A 17173-nucleotide genomic window follows, 5' to 3' on the forward strand; every position below is an offset into this window, starting at 1 on the left:
ATGACTGCATGATCGACAGAGTCCTGGGTTAACCTTCCTTCAATCTGAATGTTCTTAAAATGCAAACTTGGATCCAACCAATGTTTATTTCTTGCACTGTGAACCCTGGGTTTCCAAATTTAACATGTACCCCCTCCACCTAATTCTAGAATTACAGGTGGAATATTCCTTTAAATGTTCATTGTCAATCACATTTCCATGGCGATGGACTGATATCAAGGTATTCAGAGGCATCGGGTCCAAAGAACAGAATTAATCCCTAGTTTTTCCTGCGTCTTTCTTGTTTAACTTTTTCCCCATCTCCGCTGAAGGTACTGAATGTGGCCAAGGCACAAGTTCCACTGGGCAAGGGCCGTTTCTCCTGTACCTCACCCAAGTGGGCATCCTTCATAGTGTAAGCCTATAGGAAGGCTATTCAACTGTCAGGGCATCATAACCAAGCCCAATTCCCCCCAGTCCATCCTTATTCTCACTGAGTCTTGCATCCTTTCTTGCTGTGCAAGTCATTAAAATGCAGCAAAATAAAGCAGCCCAGAGACAGGGATTGATCATAATGTTCAGAGTTTATCTAAATAGTGTCCTTCATCTTACATTTGCTTCTGTTAAACATTTTCTGTCGTTTAACACTGATGGGAGATTCACATCTCAGGTGTATACACAGGCCACACAACACACACAATATTCTAAGCCGCTCCTCTAATGAAACAGTGATTGCATAGTAACATCATAATCCTACTTTGGATTCAGCCGTACTGGTACTCAGATGTTCACTTGATCAGACACAGGTTATTTCAATTTTATCCTCCCTGCCCCGCTTCCTGCTGAGGTACAGGTACCAGTCAACTTTCAGTGTCTCCTCCCAAGTGGAGGGACTTCATGAGCAAGTTTGAACTGCAGGAGTTGTCAGGATATTCAGCAGTTGGGGGGAGGAGGAGAAATATTGCTCAATCCCACCTTCACCCGACATGTGCATGCATCCTAGCAAGAGTTACTGAGTAGTGATCAGGTACCGGCATCCTGGCTGGTTCCCCACTTTCTGGTCCAGAGCTAACCAAGCCACTTGTAGGAACCACCCGGCCCCTCACTGCCCTCACCATGATGAGGTGACTTAGCGTCATTTACATCATGTTTTGGTTTTCCCTCCTCCGCTATCCTCTCTCAGCGGCCCCTCATTTCTCATCATGCTCAACACAGATTGTGATGGTGACCCTCCCTACCATCCTCCCAAATAAATTAGCAAATGGCATGTAGCAAAAAAAGTAACCTATTTGAGAGATTTCTTTTTAAATGAATCTTTTTACCTCGTTACATTACCACTCCTGCACTAGCCTAGACCCTTGCACTTTGCATATTATCCTAGGCCTCTGATGACCGGAGATCTGCGGTTAGCAGTTACGTAAACATAGCCTGTGAACAGCCCTTCTCATCTCTTTGGAGGTGCCTTGGCCAACAGTGGGACGGGAGAGATCAATGTGTGGTAGGGTGCAGGGATGTAGAATGTCAGGTACAAAACTAAGAGCCCAACATTCTATGTCAGACTAGTGCATCTGACTCAAGGTTCCAGGTTCAAGACCAATCAAAAGGCTTGAGCACCCCAAAAAAAAAAATCAAGGCTGACGCTCCAGTACAGTACTGAGGTGGTGATGTACTATTGGTGGGGCTTTCTCTCAAGATATTCAATTGAGGCCGCATCAGGTGGATGCAAAAGATCCCGTGGCACTATTTCAAAGGGGATGGGGAGGGAAGTTCTCACTGGTGCCCTGGCCAATATTTATCCCTCAACCAACATTACCAAACAACAGATGATCTGGTCATTATTATATTGCTGTTTGTGGGAGCTTACTGTACACAAACTGGCTGCTGCGTTCCCTGCATTACAATAATAACTACACTTCAAAAAAGTACTTCAATGGCTGCAAAATGCTTTGAGATTCTGGTGGTTCTGCAAAGCACTATATAAATGCAATTCATTTTTTTTTTTAAAAAGCAGAAAACCATTGCGCCACCTTGATTACCCAACCTTGCATTCCCCCCAATAGCAAGGATTGAAAGGTGACAGGGTGCTGCAGTCAGTCTCTCGTTGCAATCAATCATTGAGGCACAGTTGATCTTACTCTCCAACCAACATAGAGGCCACCTCAACAATAAACTTCCCGAAAAATCCAGATTTTCTCCATGGTGGGATTTGCACTTGTGGGAGATCAGAACAGAATGCATCTTGTGGACATGACTGCGAATCAGGGCAGAGTGGGGTGAGCGAAAAGTCTGGCCATTTTGTAGTGAGATTGAAAGGTCTACACATTGATCACCGCAGCAAAAGGACAGAAAAGGAGGAAGTTTCAAATCTCCCACATGGAAAATGTGGACACATATGAGGGGAAGTTAGATGTGTACAGAGTCGAGAAGAAGCGCAGCACAGCTGAGGATATCCTTCAGTTTTCCTAACTTGAGACAAAGCAAGGCATCTTTAAAGAACCCGGATCTGACATCAATGAGAAACTGTTTCAACTGGCAGGGGTTGGCAACACGAGGACACAGATTTAAAGGTAATTAGCAAAAGAACCAGGGGGAACACAAAGTTTTTTTTCTATGTGCCGATCTGGAATGCACTGCCTGAAAAAGGATGGGAGAAGTAATTTCAACATTGACTTTCAAAAGAGATAAATACTTGAAAAGAAAAAATTTGCAAGGCTACGAGGAAAGAGCAGGAGATGTGAGACTAATTAGACAGCTCTTCCAATGAGCCAGCACAGGTATAATGGGCTGAATTGCCTCCTCCTGTATTGTGAGATTGTATGACATTCATCAAATACAAAGCTGACTTCATGTTGTCTTTGTTTTCTTTTAAAACTGAATTACTTGCAATTTTTCAAAACATCATTGCTTACCTCAAAGATTCACACAAATCTGCAAATGAGCAATTCTGTTAGGCTGCATCAGGTCTCTCAAACGCCCCAAACTGTTTCACATGAAACAAATAATATTTTTGCGGTGCAGTCACTATTGCTACATCAGGGAGTGCAGCAGCCATTTTACACACAGCAAGGTGAATGGTCAGAGAATCTGTTTTTCGCTGTTGGTTGAGATGAGGGAAGAATGTCAACTGGGACACTAAGAATAATCTTCATGCTTTTCCTCTAATAGTGCCACGGGATCTGTAACACTCACCTAAACCAGCGAGGCAGGCAGACGGGGACCTCAGTTCCAAATGGAAATTAATTTCACAAGAGGGTCAAAACCAATGTAAACCAATCCAGATTTTGGATAGGATGCAAGAATTTATTCCAACAGTCACAGAATTGAGTTTCAATAAATGCTGTTTGAAAACTGAATGGGCTGTATCCCTGGTACCGACTGGTCAGCAACCCCCATACCCTTTGCAGATTCATCTAAATGCCTTTAATCCAAAGTTTCATTCATTCCAATCTGGGAAGTATGCTTGTCACTGAGGGACCTCTGTCCAATTTAACAGCCAGCAACAGAGTGCTGTCTAGTGAGATATATCCAAGCATGACCCTGGCTGGTGAGCTTCATTTCCTGGCCAGGGATGCCCAGCCAGGGCTCCAATATGGGGAGGGAGGGGCTGCTGCTTTCCACCTCTCCCATTCCCCAAAGAGGTGGAGAGAAGAATAAACTTGCATTTATAGAGCGTATTTCACGGCCAAAGGAAAGCCAGTGCTGTAATGTAGGAAATTCAGCAGCCTTAAACAGTAAGGAGATAAGTACCTAGATCATCTGCTAGTTGAGGGATAAATATTGTCCAAGACACACACAACTCCCTTGCTCTTCCTCCAAAGTGTGTCATGGGATCATTTACATACACCCGAGGGGGCAAACGGGGCCTCAGCTGAAAAGGCAGTGCAGCACTCCCTCAGTACTGTACTGGGAGCGAGCGCCTAGATTACATGCTCAAGTATCGAGAGTGGGATTTGAACTCTCAAATCTTTCAAAGGAGAATGGTTTTAAAAAAAGATACGGTCAGTTTGATGAGAGACAGCCCAAATGCACAAATTCATACTGGACATGACACAAAAAAAGTGAAAAAATGCTGCAGGGGAGTTGAAGTAAAATACAAGGGTTTGGCATCTGCTTAATCAGAGAAATGAATGAATTTGGTCCCGTGTTGTACTTCTGGGGAGCTGTGGGGTGTGTTGAAGGTACGGACTAAATGTTTCACAGGGTCAGCAGGCTCTGGCTGGGCAGAGTGTTGGTCACCTCGACCAGCTGGTCATTTATAAGGTCATCGGACAGCAGGGGAAGTGAGCAGAGACGGCATAAAAGCGCTTTCTAGTAGACCAAGGGCACTGAATAGCAATCAGAAGCAGAATAGTCAGCTTAATTTCCCTAGAACTGTCACTGCGGGCAATTATAGGCTCAGCTGAAATCAGTAAACTCAACACAGACTGGAGACAGAAACCTAGGACCTTCCTGGTCCCACAGTTCAGTGCTACTCAAATGATGCTTTATCCATCAGCAGAGCTCGTAGGTCAGTGGTTTGACAAACTGCAAGAAGCACAGTCCCCATCAGGTTCTCGAAGAGATACCGTCACCACCAGGACCAAAAGATGGGCAGCTGAGAGAGGAATGTAGATCCTACCCATGACTTTCTCTCCCCAAGAGCCCACCCTAGTAGTGAGTGAAATTTTCACAGGGTATGACTCTATCCACAAATAGATCAGAAAGGGTCCCTGTAAAGGTTACAAGGAACATGAATTGCATATTATAGATAACACCCTTTAACTGTTAACCCTTACTATTCCCTTACGTTATCCTAAGCAAGTACCTCAGCTTCTGAACCAAATGTATAAAACCCACATGTCAAATCTCGAGGCATTAAATGCAAAATTACCAGTAGGGCTGGTTACACAGAGCAAAGGCTGGAGGCACACAGACAATATACTGCATTATAGATCACACAATATCATACACTTTTGCCTTGATTGAACTACGACTAAAGTGCTACACATCACTAAGTTAATCGCTTTAATACAGATTGCATTTAGGGAATTAGAAACAACCTCACTCATGATCTGTAAACATGCTGCTTTTAAACAAGGCAGGAAAGCGGTTATTGTCACAAAATGGCTTCCCTGGTTCCCAGAACACACAGCAAGCTCCGACCCACTCAAGTCACTTTTCACCCCTCTCTGTTCCCAGAGCTGAGTGTAGCCTTCCTGTCGTGTCTACTACCAAGTGCAAAAGGATTAAGTCCACTAGGTAAATGGTAACCCAAACCATTCAACTCCCAGCTGTCTTCATTATTAAGACAAGGCGAAGTGGTGAAAGGCACAGACTGGAATAGAAGCCTAACAGGGCCCACGGGTTGTCGAGAATCCTTCTCCAACAGATAGAACTTCCAAACTACAGCCGACAGCCTAACACTTTCCCACTCAAAATGGCTGTAGAAAGTGCGCACAGAATGTTTCATAGATGCTTAGAGTTAGCAAAACTGTTTTCTTCTGTAAAATTCTCCACCCCAACAGCTCGACTCTTCATGGACTATGGTCCCATGGTTGCCATTCAGTATCTTCTCCAAGTGGTCTGTGTTCTAGTGCCTGTAGCTGACTATTCCACTCTGGAGGGCTTCACTGCCATGCCTGATCCTGTGCTCTCACAACTGACTGGTTTTTGAGCAGCAATTGCCTCATAGTATCTAGGAGAAGGGATGTTGACTGATTTCTCTAGACCAAGTGCCCCTCCTGCCAGCCAGGCACACTCACTACAGACTAGTGATTGGACCTGGCCCCTTTCCTGCCTGTAGAACTCAGTTTCACACTGCAAAGTGCCTTGAACCAACTGCCTTACAGCCCTCAATGTGCAAGGACTCAGTCACACTTGGAATCAAAATAATTTTGCTAAAATAACTCCTTGATCCTCATGCGTGTTTCTGGAAAAGTCGTTCGAAAATCATGAGGTGGGACAGTAAAGTGAATTGACAGGAGTTTTACCAATTGAAGATTAAAATTAGCCAATTCTATATGATGTACCCATTCATATTTCATAAAGGTGCAGTACTATCAAAATTACTGCATGAGCAGCTTCCCCTACAGACAGGTAATGTGTGGACCAAGAACTGAAAAAAATCTATATTAAAACTTACATCTGGATGCACTTCCCATCAACTTTTTACATCATAAATTCTTATCTCCATATTTAGAATGGGAATTGCCATATAATCATGTCACGCTGCAATTATACATCCTTGCCAGTGGTAGAGCTACAGCTTGACAAATCTACATACAAATCGCGTCAATAGAAATATGAAAGATGGAATGGACAATTTTTTTTTTTTTTTTAAACGGGGACTAAATTACATCCTAGTCACAGCCCGTTCAGTTCTTGGAAACAGTAATGAATGGAGAGCGAGCTAGAATGCAAAAGGCGAAGCCAAAAGGGGTAAAGGAGTTGCTTCTGAGCTTTTTCCAAATAAAGAGGAAGGAAATTCCACACAAGGGCATTAAGGGCTATGGAGAAAGGTATGAAATGTGGAATGGAGGTACAGATCATCCATGATTAATTGGGGAGAGCATGGCTCGAGGGGCTGAATGGCCTCCAGTTCAAGTCCTTCCATGAAGCAGTTGCACTCTGTTCATCGCTTGTCTACATGATTCTCAAACACTTAGTCCACAACTTCCAAGATGGAGGAAACAGTCTACTCATAACAAGCAGACCGGTCAAAGACATCTCACATCCTGACATGTAGGCAGCCATTTTAAAATGGCTAGGTTTCTAAGTCAATTGTATGACTTTCATGTTATTAATACAAGAGTTAGGAATAGGAGTAGGCCATAAGGCCCCTCAAGCCTGTTCTGCCATTCAATAAGATCATGGCCAAACTTCTACATTGAATACATTTTCCAACCCTATCCCCATATCCCTTGATAATGCCCAAATATTTATGGATCTTAGTCTTAAATGTACTCAAAAACTGAGCATGCACTGTCCTCTGGGGGAAAAAGAATTACAAAGGCTCTTTTCAATCCAACAGCACATCAAGTTACAAGGAACCCACCGAACAGATGACTCTAAGACAAGAACGCTCCACGTTTAAAAGTAACCTTGGGTAGTGTTGCAGTACCTTAACTCCACTGCCAAGTAGTGCTATTGTTCTCGACAACCCCAAATCCCTCCTCAGTAGCAGCTTCTAGTGGTAGAAAGAATACTGCACTTGCTGCTGGAATGGGTAACTTGAATGCTTGGAACGATCCTCATTGAGAAAAAAGTATTTTTTTGTTTGACTAATGTTGCACAGGGTGTAAATCGGGTTCATTCCTCTAGAGTTTGGAAAAGGGGAAAAAACCAAACTTGACAATATGCCACAATGTATAATGAAGGGCGAATTTCCTCAGGGCTCCTTCCAATGGCCACTGTAACTTCAATGGAAAAACCACTTACTCACATAAATAGGTTTTCTGTGAAAGGTACAATGGCACAGGAGAAGCAGCTTGGGTGGTTGAAATTAATGATCCTTTGCCTGCTTTCAACTGTGCTAATCAAACAGACAGAGCACATCAGAAACTGTAGGATCTGCCTGATGTAATGTAGTGCGTGTTGTACAGTAAAGACAAGCCGGGAACTTTATTCACATTCGTTTTCTTGTATTTTTTTCCTTTTCCAGGTTACATTTTGACTCGAGTATTTCACGGAGGTCATAGCAACTCCATTAGTTCATGGTCCAATGCACTGTTGACAGTGAAAACTCAACATGGCGTCCCCATCCCCGTTAGTTTGCTGTTGCTTTTGTTCTTGTTAAAATCAGCCTTTAAAACTGGTTAAGCTCTCTCTATTTTGTACAGCACAGAAAAGAAGCCCCACTGCCAGGTTATCCAGTTGCTTGGGTTAGTTTTATGTACAGGTATTAGGCATTGGGGATCCTCTTGCACAAACAAGGATAGGTTACACCTTATCTGGAGCACGCACAGCACAAGTTTGCTCACCATTTACAAGACAACTCTCAGAGCAGTAGTCGGGTGAAAGAAATGGGAGGCAGGGGATAAGCAAGCAAGCCAACCCCAAAAAGATAAAAGACACATTCATAAGTGAAGGATATTTTGAGTGAAGCAGAGAGCAGAGAGAGGGGAAAAAAAAAGAGAAATTTAAACTTTTGAAAGCAGGAGACAAAGCAGTTTGGGCTGCATTTCCTCTCTATGATGCTAAATCCAGTTCCTTTTATCCACTGCAACAGAAGTGTAAATCCATGATGAGCTGGGTCTGCACAGGCAGGGGGAAGCTGGCTTGAGAAGTGTAGACGCTGAGGAGCTGGCTCATGGACACAGACTTCCCAGACTCGGAACCAAAAAAAGCGGCACTGGCATGAAAGCAGATTCAGAGTAAGGAACAATTTACCCCATCGTCACATTCTGTTGCATTAACACTAAGCAAGCATTTCTGCTCAACTGCACGCATCATTCAGGAAACTAACAACAGGGAAGGAGGGAATACCAGTTTGTTGAGTGGGGTTCCAAAAGGTGGTGTGGGAGCAGACTTTGTTTTCTATAAGAACCAAGGGAAGACATAATGGTCTAAAGGATTAGAAGGGAAGTGTTCCAGTCTTTTTGCACTTGTAATAAAATGTTAAGCTTAAGGTTAAATTAAAAAAAATTCACCCACCCTCAATTTTCAGTGGTAACATTTAAACAGCTAATTTAACATCAGTGACCAGAGAGTAAATTGGTTGTACAGGTATGTCTATCCAGCCCTAAAAGAGTTATATACAGATACATTTTACAATTACTTCATACATTTTTAATATAAGGAATGACTATATCGATTAACAGCGAGGTGGGGCTTCAAGTTGTTTGGTATTCAGCCATCACATTGAGTTCTGCAAAGGAAGTGGGAACCAAAAGGGTGAGTCATCTGACAGCTATGGAGAAATTCTGCTCAATATCCTCCATCACACTCACCATCTCTCAGAAGGGAGTGTCTTCCTGCTAAAGGACAGTTCTTCAGGCAGTAAGCATCCTCCAACACCCTGCTCAAATGACTGTTCCCCGTGTGTCAGCCTAGACAGCAAACTATTGAACAATAGCAGCGCATTAGAGCAGAGTCTGATCCCGCCTTCACCAGACATCTGCACAGGCCCAAACTCTAGTAAAGCAACCAGGAGACACACAGCCCACTGTCCTTTCTCCTCAACCTGGGGCTACTGAAGGGACAACACCATCCGAGCGAGTGCTAACTCAGCACACACTGCAGGTTGACCCTTCCTGGTCCGTGCTCTACATGGTGCCAAGCTGTGGGATGGGAGGTGCCTCTCTGCTCGCTGATATCTTGAAAATGCAGGCAGTGAGGCTTGCAGCTATCAAATTTGACATCCCTCGTTACCGAAAGCATTACAATCATTAAGCGCTTCTGTCAACACAGACGACATGGACCGCGGGCAGCAGTTACATCACTAATAGTGTTGACTTCACTGCAATTTGGCGCCAGCCCGGCTCACCCTTTCCCTCTTCCGCTGCCACGTTTGATGCCTCGCATACCAAAGAACCTTTTAAGTCCCTCAATAGCAAAAAAACCTCTACAATCACGTAAACATATACTGTACTTAAAGGACATCACATGATACTAAGATGTCACCAGACGTGGCGCATAGATATATGGACCTTCACACACACACATGCGCACGCACACACACACACAACCCCCTCACACGCTCAGACTTAAACAAACACACAGTATAGTGTAAGAGATCGATTACATGTAGGAGACTTCAGAACTGTTGAGACAGTAATGCGCATAGTCGCTTCGACACGGTCTCCTTGCTTGTGCGTAGTGTGAGGCGATACATCTGGGGGAGGGGAAAGAGAGAGGAAAGCATGAGCTCACAATGCAAGTCACTTCCATTTGGCACCTCCTGCCTCAACAAGAGCAGAATGAAAGGTTCCCACCCAAATCACACCCACTAAAGGGAGTGCCACTGGTTTGTTCAGACAGGATATCAGTTTGGACACAAGTAAAGTCAAGGAGGAGAAAGCACCCTCCAGCCCATTGAAACCTACAATCTCCCATATCCTGATACTCCCCCCATCCTTTTCTCACCCAACATTCACCTCCAGGATCCTTCCAGCAAGGGGAGCTGATGGCACTGAGGCTAAACTGCCGCCCTGCCAGAGTCACCCCCATCAGCGACCATTTAACTGCAAGCACAAACTGCAGATCGAAGCTTCAGGTTGCCAATCTACAAGCTCAGGGTCACACCAGGCATTGTCGCTACTCACTGACCCATCGGGGAATAATAGCACATGGCTCTCAAGAAATAAACTTGGTAATCTGATCTGCAAAGCCTGATGCACCTGTCATGCCGCCAAGCAACACAAGAAAATTGGGAGATTAAATGTCACCAACCTGTGCCTGACTGTTGGGTTCCAGCCTCAACAAACATCCGACCTGGATGGATTTTGTGTGAATGACTCCCGCACCGACAAAGTTGTCACGATTGGGGTCGACATCTTGCAGCAGAGCAGATCCGAATCCTATCAACTGCGAGAAGGAAAGAAGGAAAAATAAATTGAAGTGTCCCAGCAAAATCCCAGCCAGCAGTACTGCTCTGCAGGGTGAAAACCTCCTACAGCACCAGTCCCACTCAATAAGTTACATAAACTTTCCACAGCCTCACTAATTCCCTCCCTGCTATTGCTTGAAGTGCCTACTGGACTCCCACTTACTTGACACTAGTGTGCAAGGTAAAGTTCCATGACTAGCAACTACCCTCTGGCACCTCATCCCCAGTGATCATTCTTCATGTGTTATGGGATATGGCAAGAGCTGCTGGGCTATTCTACACTAACAAGATAAGGCTGGAAAATAGTGATGCATTTTGAGCACGACCAACACCATTCTTTATTCCGCACTTCACTGTTTTACTATATTATAACGTGCAAACTGCGTCGAAAGCAGCGAGACTGCTGCAAGCACTGGGCATCACGCATCAGAGCTACACAGAGAGACCAAGGAAGGTGACAATGTTTTACATTCAGGAGACAATGTAGCAAGGTTCTCCAGATTTTAAAGGGGCAAAGAATCCCAAAAAGCCACTGGACCACAAACCACAAACTCTAACCAGTGGGTGCAGACTCGGTCACAGTAGGGCAAGATCAACAGCTGCTTTAGAGTCATAATACAAGAAAGAGGCAGATAGTGTCAGTAAATTCAAAGGGACCTTCACGATTTTTTGGCAAAAGAAATACTTATCAGGAATGGATAAACAGGCTGTGTATTTTTTCTCTTGAAACAGGAAGGCTCGGGGATGGGGGAGGCGACCAATAGAGGTCTTTAAAATTATTAAAGGTCTTGATAGAGTAAACATGGAGAGAATGTTTGCACTTGGAGGGAAGGGCAAAACTAGAGGTCATCAATACAAGGTAGTCAAGAAATCTAATCGGGAATTCAGAAGAAACATCTTTAACCAAAGAATAGTGAGAATGTGGACCTCACTACGACAGGGAGTAGATATGTGAATAGTATAGATGCATTTAAGGGGAGGCTAGATAAACATATGAGGGAGAGGGGAATAGAGGGTTAGGCTGATCATAGAATGGCTGCAGCACAGAAGGTAGCCATTTGGCCAGAGTTATACAGCACAGAAAGAGGACCATCGTGTCTGTGCAAATCGTGTCCCTACTGGCTCTCTGCAGAGCAACTCAGCGAGTCCCTTGCTCTTTCCCTATAGCCCTGCAAACAGTCTTTAGGTACTTATCCAATTCCCTTTTGAAAGCCACAATTCGAACTGCCTCCACCACACTCTCAGACAATGCATTCCAGATCCCAATCACTTGCTGCATAAAACACTTTTCCCTTGCCTCTTATGCCAACCATCTTAAATCAGTGTCCTCTGGTTCTTGATCCTTCTGTCAATGGGAACAGTTTCCCTCTGGTTACCCTGTCTAGACCCCTCGTAATTTTAAGCACCTCTATCAAATCTCCTTTCAACCTTCTCTTCTCTGAGAAGAGCCCCAACTTCTCCAATCTATCCATGCAACTGAAGTCCTTCATCCCTGGGAACCATTCTCAAATCTTTTCTGCACCCTCTCTAAAGCCTTCACATCCTTTCTAAAATGCGGTGCCCAAAATTGGACACAACAATCCAGTTGAGATTGAACCAGTGATTTAAAGGTTCACCATAACTTCCTTGCTTTTGTACTCTATGCCTTTGTTTATAAAGCCCAGGATCTTGTATACCTTTTTAAACCACTTTCTCAACCTGTCCTGCCAAAGATTTGTGCAGATATATCCAGGTCTCTCTGTTCCTGCAATCCCAGATGAGGAAGAACAGGAGGAGGCTCGAGTGGAGCATAAATGTTGGCATGGACTGGTTGAGCCGAATGGCCTGTTTCTGAGCTGTATATTCTATGTAATCTATGTATGGTTTTGAATGCTGGGACTAATGGGATAGGCCAATTCTTACCCCAGCTGAAATCAGTTAAGAAAGCCGTGTCTTTCCTGGTCAGTACTGTTCGCTGCCATTACACATGGTGCACTTACCCACTGAGCTATTGGAAAAAAGGGGAGCTTTAATCATTAAAGGGCTAATGGATGGGAGGGAGAAGCTTACCTTAGCCTTTGTGACCTCCGCATCCATGGGATGATTAGCTTTAAAGATCTTCTGTGCTTCCTGCTGTGGACTAGAGAGACAGCAAGTGGAAAATGTGCCATAAATAACGCAGGCATCAACAAGTGAAAGCTTACTCAGATCATTAGAGGAGTTCTTCTGCAATTGCAATGCCTGGCAGTTCGTGCCATCTGAAAATTTTCTCTATACGCAACCTCTCCATCGCCCGGCACTCCCTCCATCACACTCTGCTGCACCACTGCCCTTTCCACCACCCCAGACTCTCCGTTCTTTCTGTACCTGCTAAGCTGCTTCCAGCGCTGGAAGAAGTCTTCAGACGCCATCTCTGTTGGCTGGAAAAACTTGTTAACGGTTATGGGTAGCTTTAGGGTGATATTCTGCAGGGTTCCGCCATATCTACCAACAAAGGGAGAGAGAATTAGCAATTGCAGTTTTTAAAAAAAGTGATAAGATTTAGAGAGGCATGATTCATAATTAGTTTAATTATTCTTTCACCTGGGTTTAAAGTCCCATGCAGAGGAAATTAAGGCTTCTTGCTTTTGGAAGGAGTAGGCTACAGCTGCAAAGTATTAACCTACACATTGCATTTAACTAGTGAAAACAACTAGCACTTGTTTTGCTAATCCAACAAACAGCCAGATGGGTACTTTGGTACATCCAGCATCAAAGCACAGGGCATTTGTTAGATCTCGCTTCTATTTGGTGTCAGGAGAATTTTCCGTCTTACTCAGTTTCCCATTATTCCAAACAATTACTCCCTTCATTTGCTGTCTGAGTGAGCAGAGGAGCTGCCTGCTGTCAGACTGCTCAGACTGAAGCACTCGCGAGAGTAAAAAGGACAGCAAGAAAAATAAAGAGGGAAAGAGAGCGCGTGCGCGATTTCAGATGCAAGAGGGTTATAGGGCAGAGGATATTAGGACCAGAACAAGGCAAACCCAGTACCTGAACTGAATGTTCAGCAGGGGGGCTTCAGTGAAATCCGACAAGCATTCGATGTTAATCACTTGCTGAACCTGTGCTCCACCTTCCACGATTGGCTCCACAGGCTTGGCCTGAACATTCAGCTGTGGCAACGGTGTTAAAGAATTTAACGAGTTATCTATTGCATGGCACCCACTTTCTTTGCCTCTTCCCTAATTCTCTCTCCTCTCCTAAATACCCCTCAGTTGGGCACAGTTGCATGGTCAGTGATTGCCCTTCAGCACCTTAAATCCCTGAACTTCAGTTGAATACAGACACAGCAAGTTGGCAGACTATTCGACTGAAGACCATCAGTCAGCCCAGTTGTATTATGTATGCATAGTCACGCACATGTAACACACACAAAGGACACCTACATAGAAAACCTAGATAACCAGAAACCAGGAACATTTCCCCATCTCACCCAGCAGCAAAGTCAAATGCAACATCCCTACTGCCAGGCCAGATTCAGATCAGCTAACTCTAAAGGGACTGATCCTGGCTAGCTTTGAGGCAGACGTGCCAGCTATGGCTCAGTGGGGGAGCACTCTTGCCAGAGTCAGGGGGTCATGTGTTCAAGCCCCACTCCAGAGACTTGAGCACATAATCCAAGGTGACATGCCAGTGCAGTACTGAAGGAGCACTGCACTGTCAGAAGTGCCATAAAAGATCCCGTTTAGAAGGTGACCAGGGGAGTTGTGTTTGTCCTGGGCAAAGTTAAAACAGATTATCTGGTCATCACATTGCTGTTGTGGGAGTTTGGCTGCCACATTTCCCACATTACAAGAGTGACTATGCTTCAAAAGCAAGACGGCTGTGCCCCGTCCCACCTCCGCTCCCTGTACCTTGCTTTCAAACACAGAACCTAGTATTTTCAGTAAAGTTCCTGCTATCTTCACAGAGTTGATCTGGGTCTAGGCTGGAACACCACTGAGGATGTTCACACTGCTGGTGAGATGAATGCTATTGCACAATCTCAATGAAAATCGGATGCATTTTCGTAGGTGCCATACTTCAGATGATATCCCGTTTGCCTGCTCAGGTCCTAGAATCAATGAATGATCCAGCATGGGAGGCCATTTGGCTCACCATGTCTGTGCCAGCTCTTTGAAGGAGCTAATTAGTCCCACCGCTCCCCCCGCCCCTGCTCTTTTCCTAAACTCATTCAAATTTTCCCTTTCAAATATTTATCAAAATCAAATTTTGAAAGTTAATATTGAATCTGCTTCTACTGCCCTTTCAGGAAACACATTCCAGATCACAACTCGCTGTTAGAAGAAATTCATCTCCCCACTGTTTCTTTTGCCAATTATCTTAAACCTCCCTTCTCTACTGATCAACCCTCCTGCCAGTGGGACAGTTTCTCCCTATGTGTTCTATCTACCCCATCACAATTTTGAACACCTCTATTAAATCTTCTCTTAACCTTCACGGCTCTATAGGAGAACAATCCCAGCTTCTCTAGTCTCTCCACATAACAATTAGAGTCTGTAGCACTATTTGAACAGAAGACTTCTTTCATGTCTTTGATGATGCTTCAGAGAGACATTATACACAATCTGTAACCTTCCTTTTTGAAATCTTCACTGCATCCCATGATGAACAGATGCACACTCCAACTAAACTCCTTTCCAAGCCGATTGGAAGCAAAAGGATATCACTCTGCAGCTCACCAGGGCAGCTGACATTCAGTGTGAAGTTGAGGAACTGGACGGACGTCTTGTTCCCAAAGAACAGGTACATTCGACCTAGACACGGAGACAAAAGACAAATAAATCAGTACTCTCATTGACAAGGTCTTTGGTGAGGCTAGCCAAAACAGACAGCTTCGAAATTGAGAGACTGTTTACTAGGAATTTTAATCTTCTAAATGGAAATTATATCCTAGCAATCCAGAGACCAGGAAGGCACCAGTTTCACTTCCTGGTCTGTGCCAAGTTAGCTCGCAAAGGCATTATGAAATTGGCCTTGGGGTGTCCCAGGAATCTGGACCTTGGACAGAGGTTGGGGTATGCAGTCATTTTAGGGCTCCCACTCCCCCAGTTGAGAATCCAACCTTACTGGAAACAGCATGTGAGTGGATGTCAGGTTGAGGTCAAGATCCAACTTGGACTGTGATGCTTTTGGTGACATTGCTGGTTGGGAACTTACAAACTGGACACTCACACGCAGGGCCACTGGTGCTCATGGGAGCATGATGCAGCAAACCAGTGCCTTCAGGAAGAAGGGACAAATGCTGTGGGTGGAGGAATACCAGTCTTGAAATTTAAAAAAAAGTTTTTAAAATGGCAGTAACAGACTTTGCCAATACACGTGCGTCAGCAATGACTGTGAGCACGGGTCCACGAGATATCAATTTTATCCCAACTAAGGTCCGCCAATCTGGTGAAAGACAAGAGTCACTCACCCAGATTCTGTCGGTATTCCGACTTTATTCCGATCTGCAGAAGCTGGTTTTCGAACAGGACTCCATTGTTTTTGCAGACAAACCTACATTGGGGGCGGCAAAAGGAGTGGAAAGAGGAAACAAAAGATCAGCTGACAGCGACAAGCACCATTTACATCTACAACCAGGACAGTGCAGACAAAAAGCTGCTGAAAGGCTCAGCCCAGACCAGTGCTGTCACTTGCATTTTAGCACCACACACTAGAAAATCAGCATTAACATTTACTTATCCTTGCAAATATAGATTTACAACTGATAGTGGGAGCAGACACCAACAGCATTGCATTACAGTTCAAAATACTCTCTTCAGATGCAAGCCAAGCAGGGAAGAATAGAATATATTATTCTACTTCTGGGTGAGTACAAGAGGCCAAAATGTGGATATTCAGCTATGAAATCCCAGTGACAACACTGCAGGCTCAATCCCATCTGAACCCAGATTTCTCTTGAAAAAAAGGAAAACATTCTAAAAGCAAAATGCTGCCATCCTTTTGTACGTCTATACTGAGCTACGAACGTTTGGAACAGGGCGTCAGGCAAAGGCCAGGGTCATCTCAACAGTCACGTGACATCAACACCAACAGCATGCCACAATCGAGGCCCTTCCTGCTTCAAAACCTGACATGCACTGCCCATCTCCCCAAGCACGTTTACACTCTGCTGAGCTTCGATGTGAGTGTGCGACCCTAATATGTAACTAACGGCTCCACAGTCAAACAGTGCCCAGGTTTCATAGAATCAGAAATTGCCGCACATGGAAGCAGCCATTCAATCCCTTGTCCCTGTGCAGCCATCATCTCCAATCCCATTTTTTTGCCCCGAACATATCTTCAAGTATTTATTTAATTCCCTCAAGTGCTAGACTTTGCTTCAACAGCCCCTTTAGTTAATGTGTTCCATTTTCTAACTAGCCTTTGAGTTAAAACATTCCATTTCTCCCCCTTTTATATATCTAAATTTATGCCCCAGTGGATGCACAGAAGGTACAACATGGACACAGGCCATTCCACCCAACTAGTCTGTCATTGGCACCAATTCCCTGGCCTGTACACATAATCTTCCACCTTCTCAAAATTCATCTAAACAATGAGCATTTCTACTCGGACCCTGCTCAAATCCAGCGAATTACAGTCCCAACTTTTCCAAGTCGCTGATTCCTGGCAACTTGCGAATGAATCTACACTGCAGTGGCTCCA

General features: G+C 44.4%; 1 protein-coding gene across 3 annotated transcripts in view; it reads right to left on the bottom strand.

The window, feature by feature from the left end:
• Positions 1-544: 544 nt before the first annotated feature.
• Positions 545-17173, bottom strand: part of ap2a1 (adaptor related protein complex 2 subunit alpha 1) — a 63580-nt gene continuing 46951 nt past the window's right edge. For 2 of the 3 annotated variants that reach the window (XM_068019750.1, XM_068019748.1), the window contains 7 exons: positions 15939-16021; positions 15189-15279; positions 13514-13636; positions 12851-12967; positions 12554-12623; positions 10348-10482; positions 545-9790 (listed from right to left, as the gene is read on the bottom strand). In XM_068019750.1, the coding sequence (XP_067875851.1) occupies positions 9713-9790; positions 10348-10482; positions 12554-12623; positions 12851-12967; positions 13514-13636; positions 15189-15279; positions 15939-16021 (697 nt within the window). In that variant the 3' untranslated portion in view covers positions 545-9712. The remainder of the gene's footprint in view (positions 9791-10347; positions 10483-12553; positions 12624-12850; positions 12968-13513; positions 13637-15188; positions 15280-15938; positions 16022-17173) is intronic. The other variant, XM_068019749.1, reaches the window with a different exon arrangement.

Source organism: Heterodontus francisci, chromosome 41 (genome assembly GCF_036365525.1).
Source record: "Heterodontus francisci isolate sHetFra1 chromosome 41, sHetFra1.hap1, whole genome shotgun sequence".
NCBI classification, from domain to species: Eukaryota; Metazoa; Chordata; class Chondrichthyes; order Heterodontiformes; family Heterodontidae; genus Heterodontus; species Heterodontus francisci.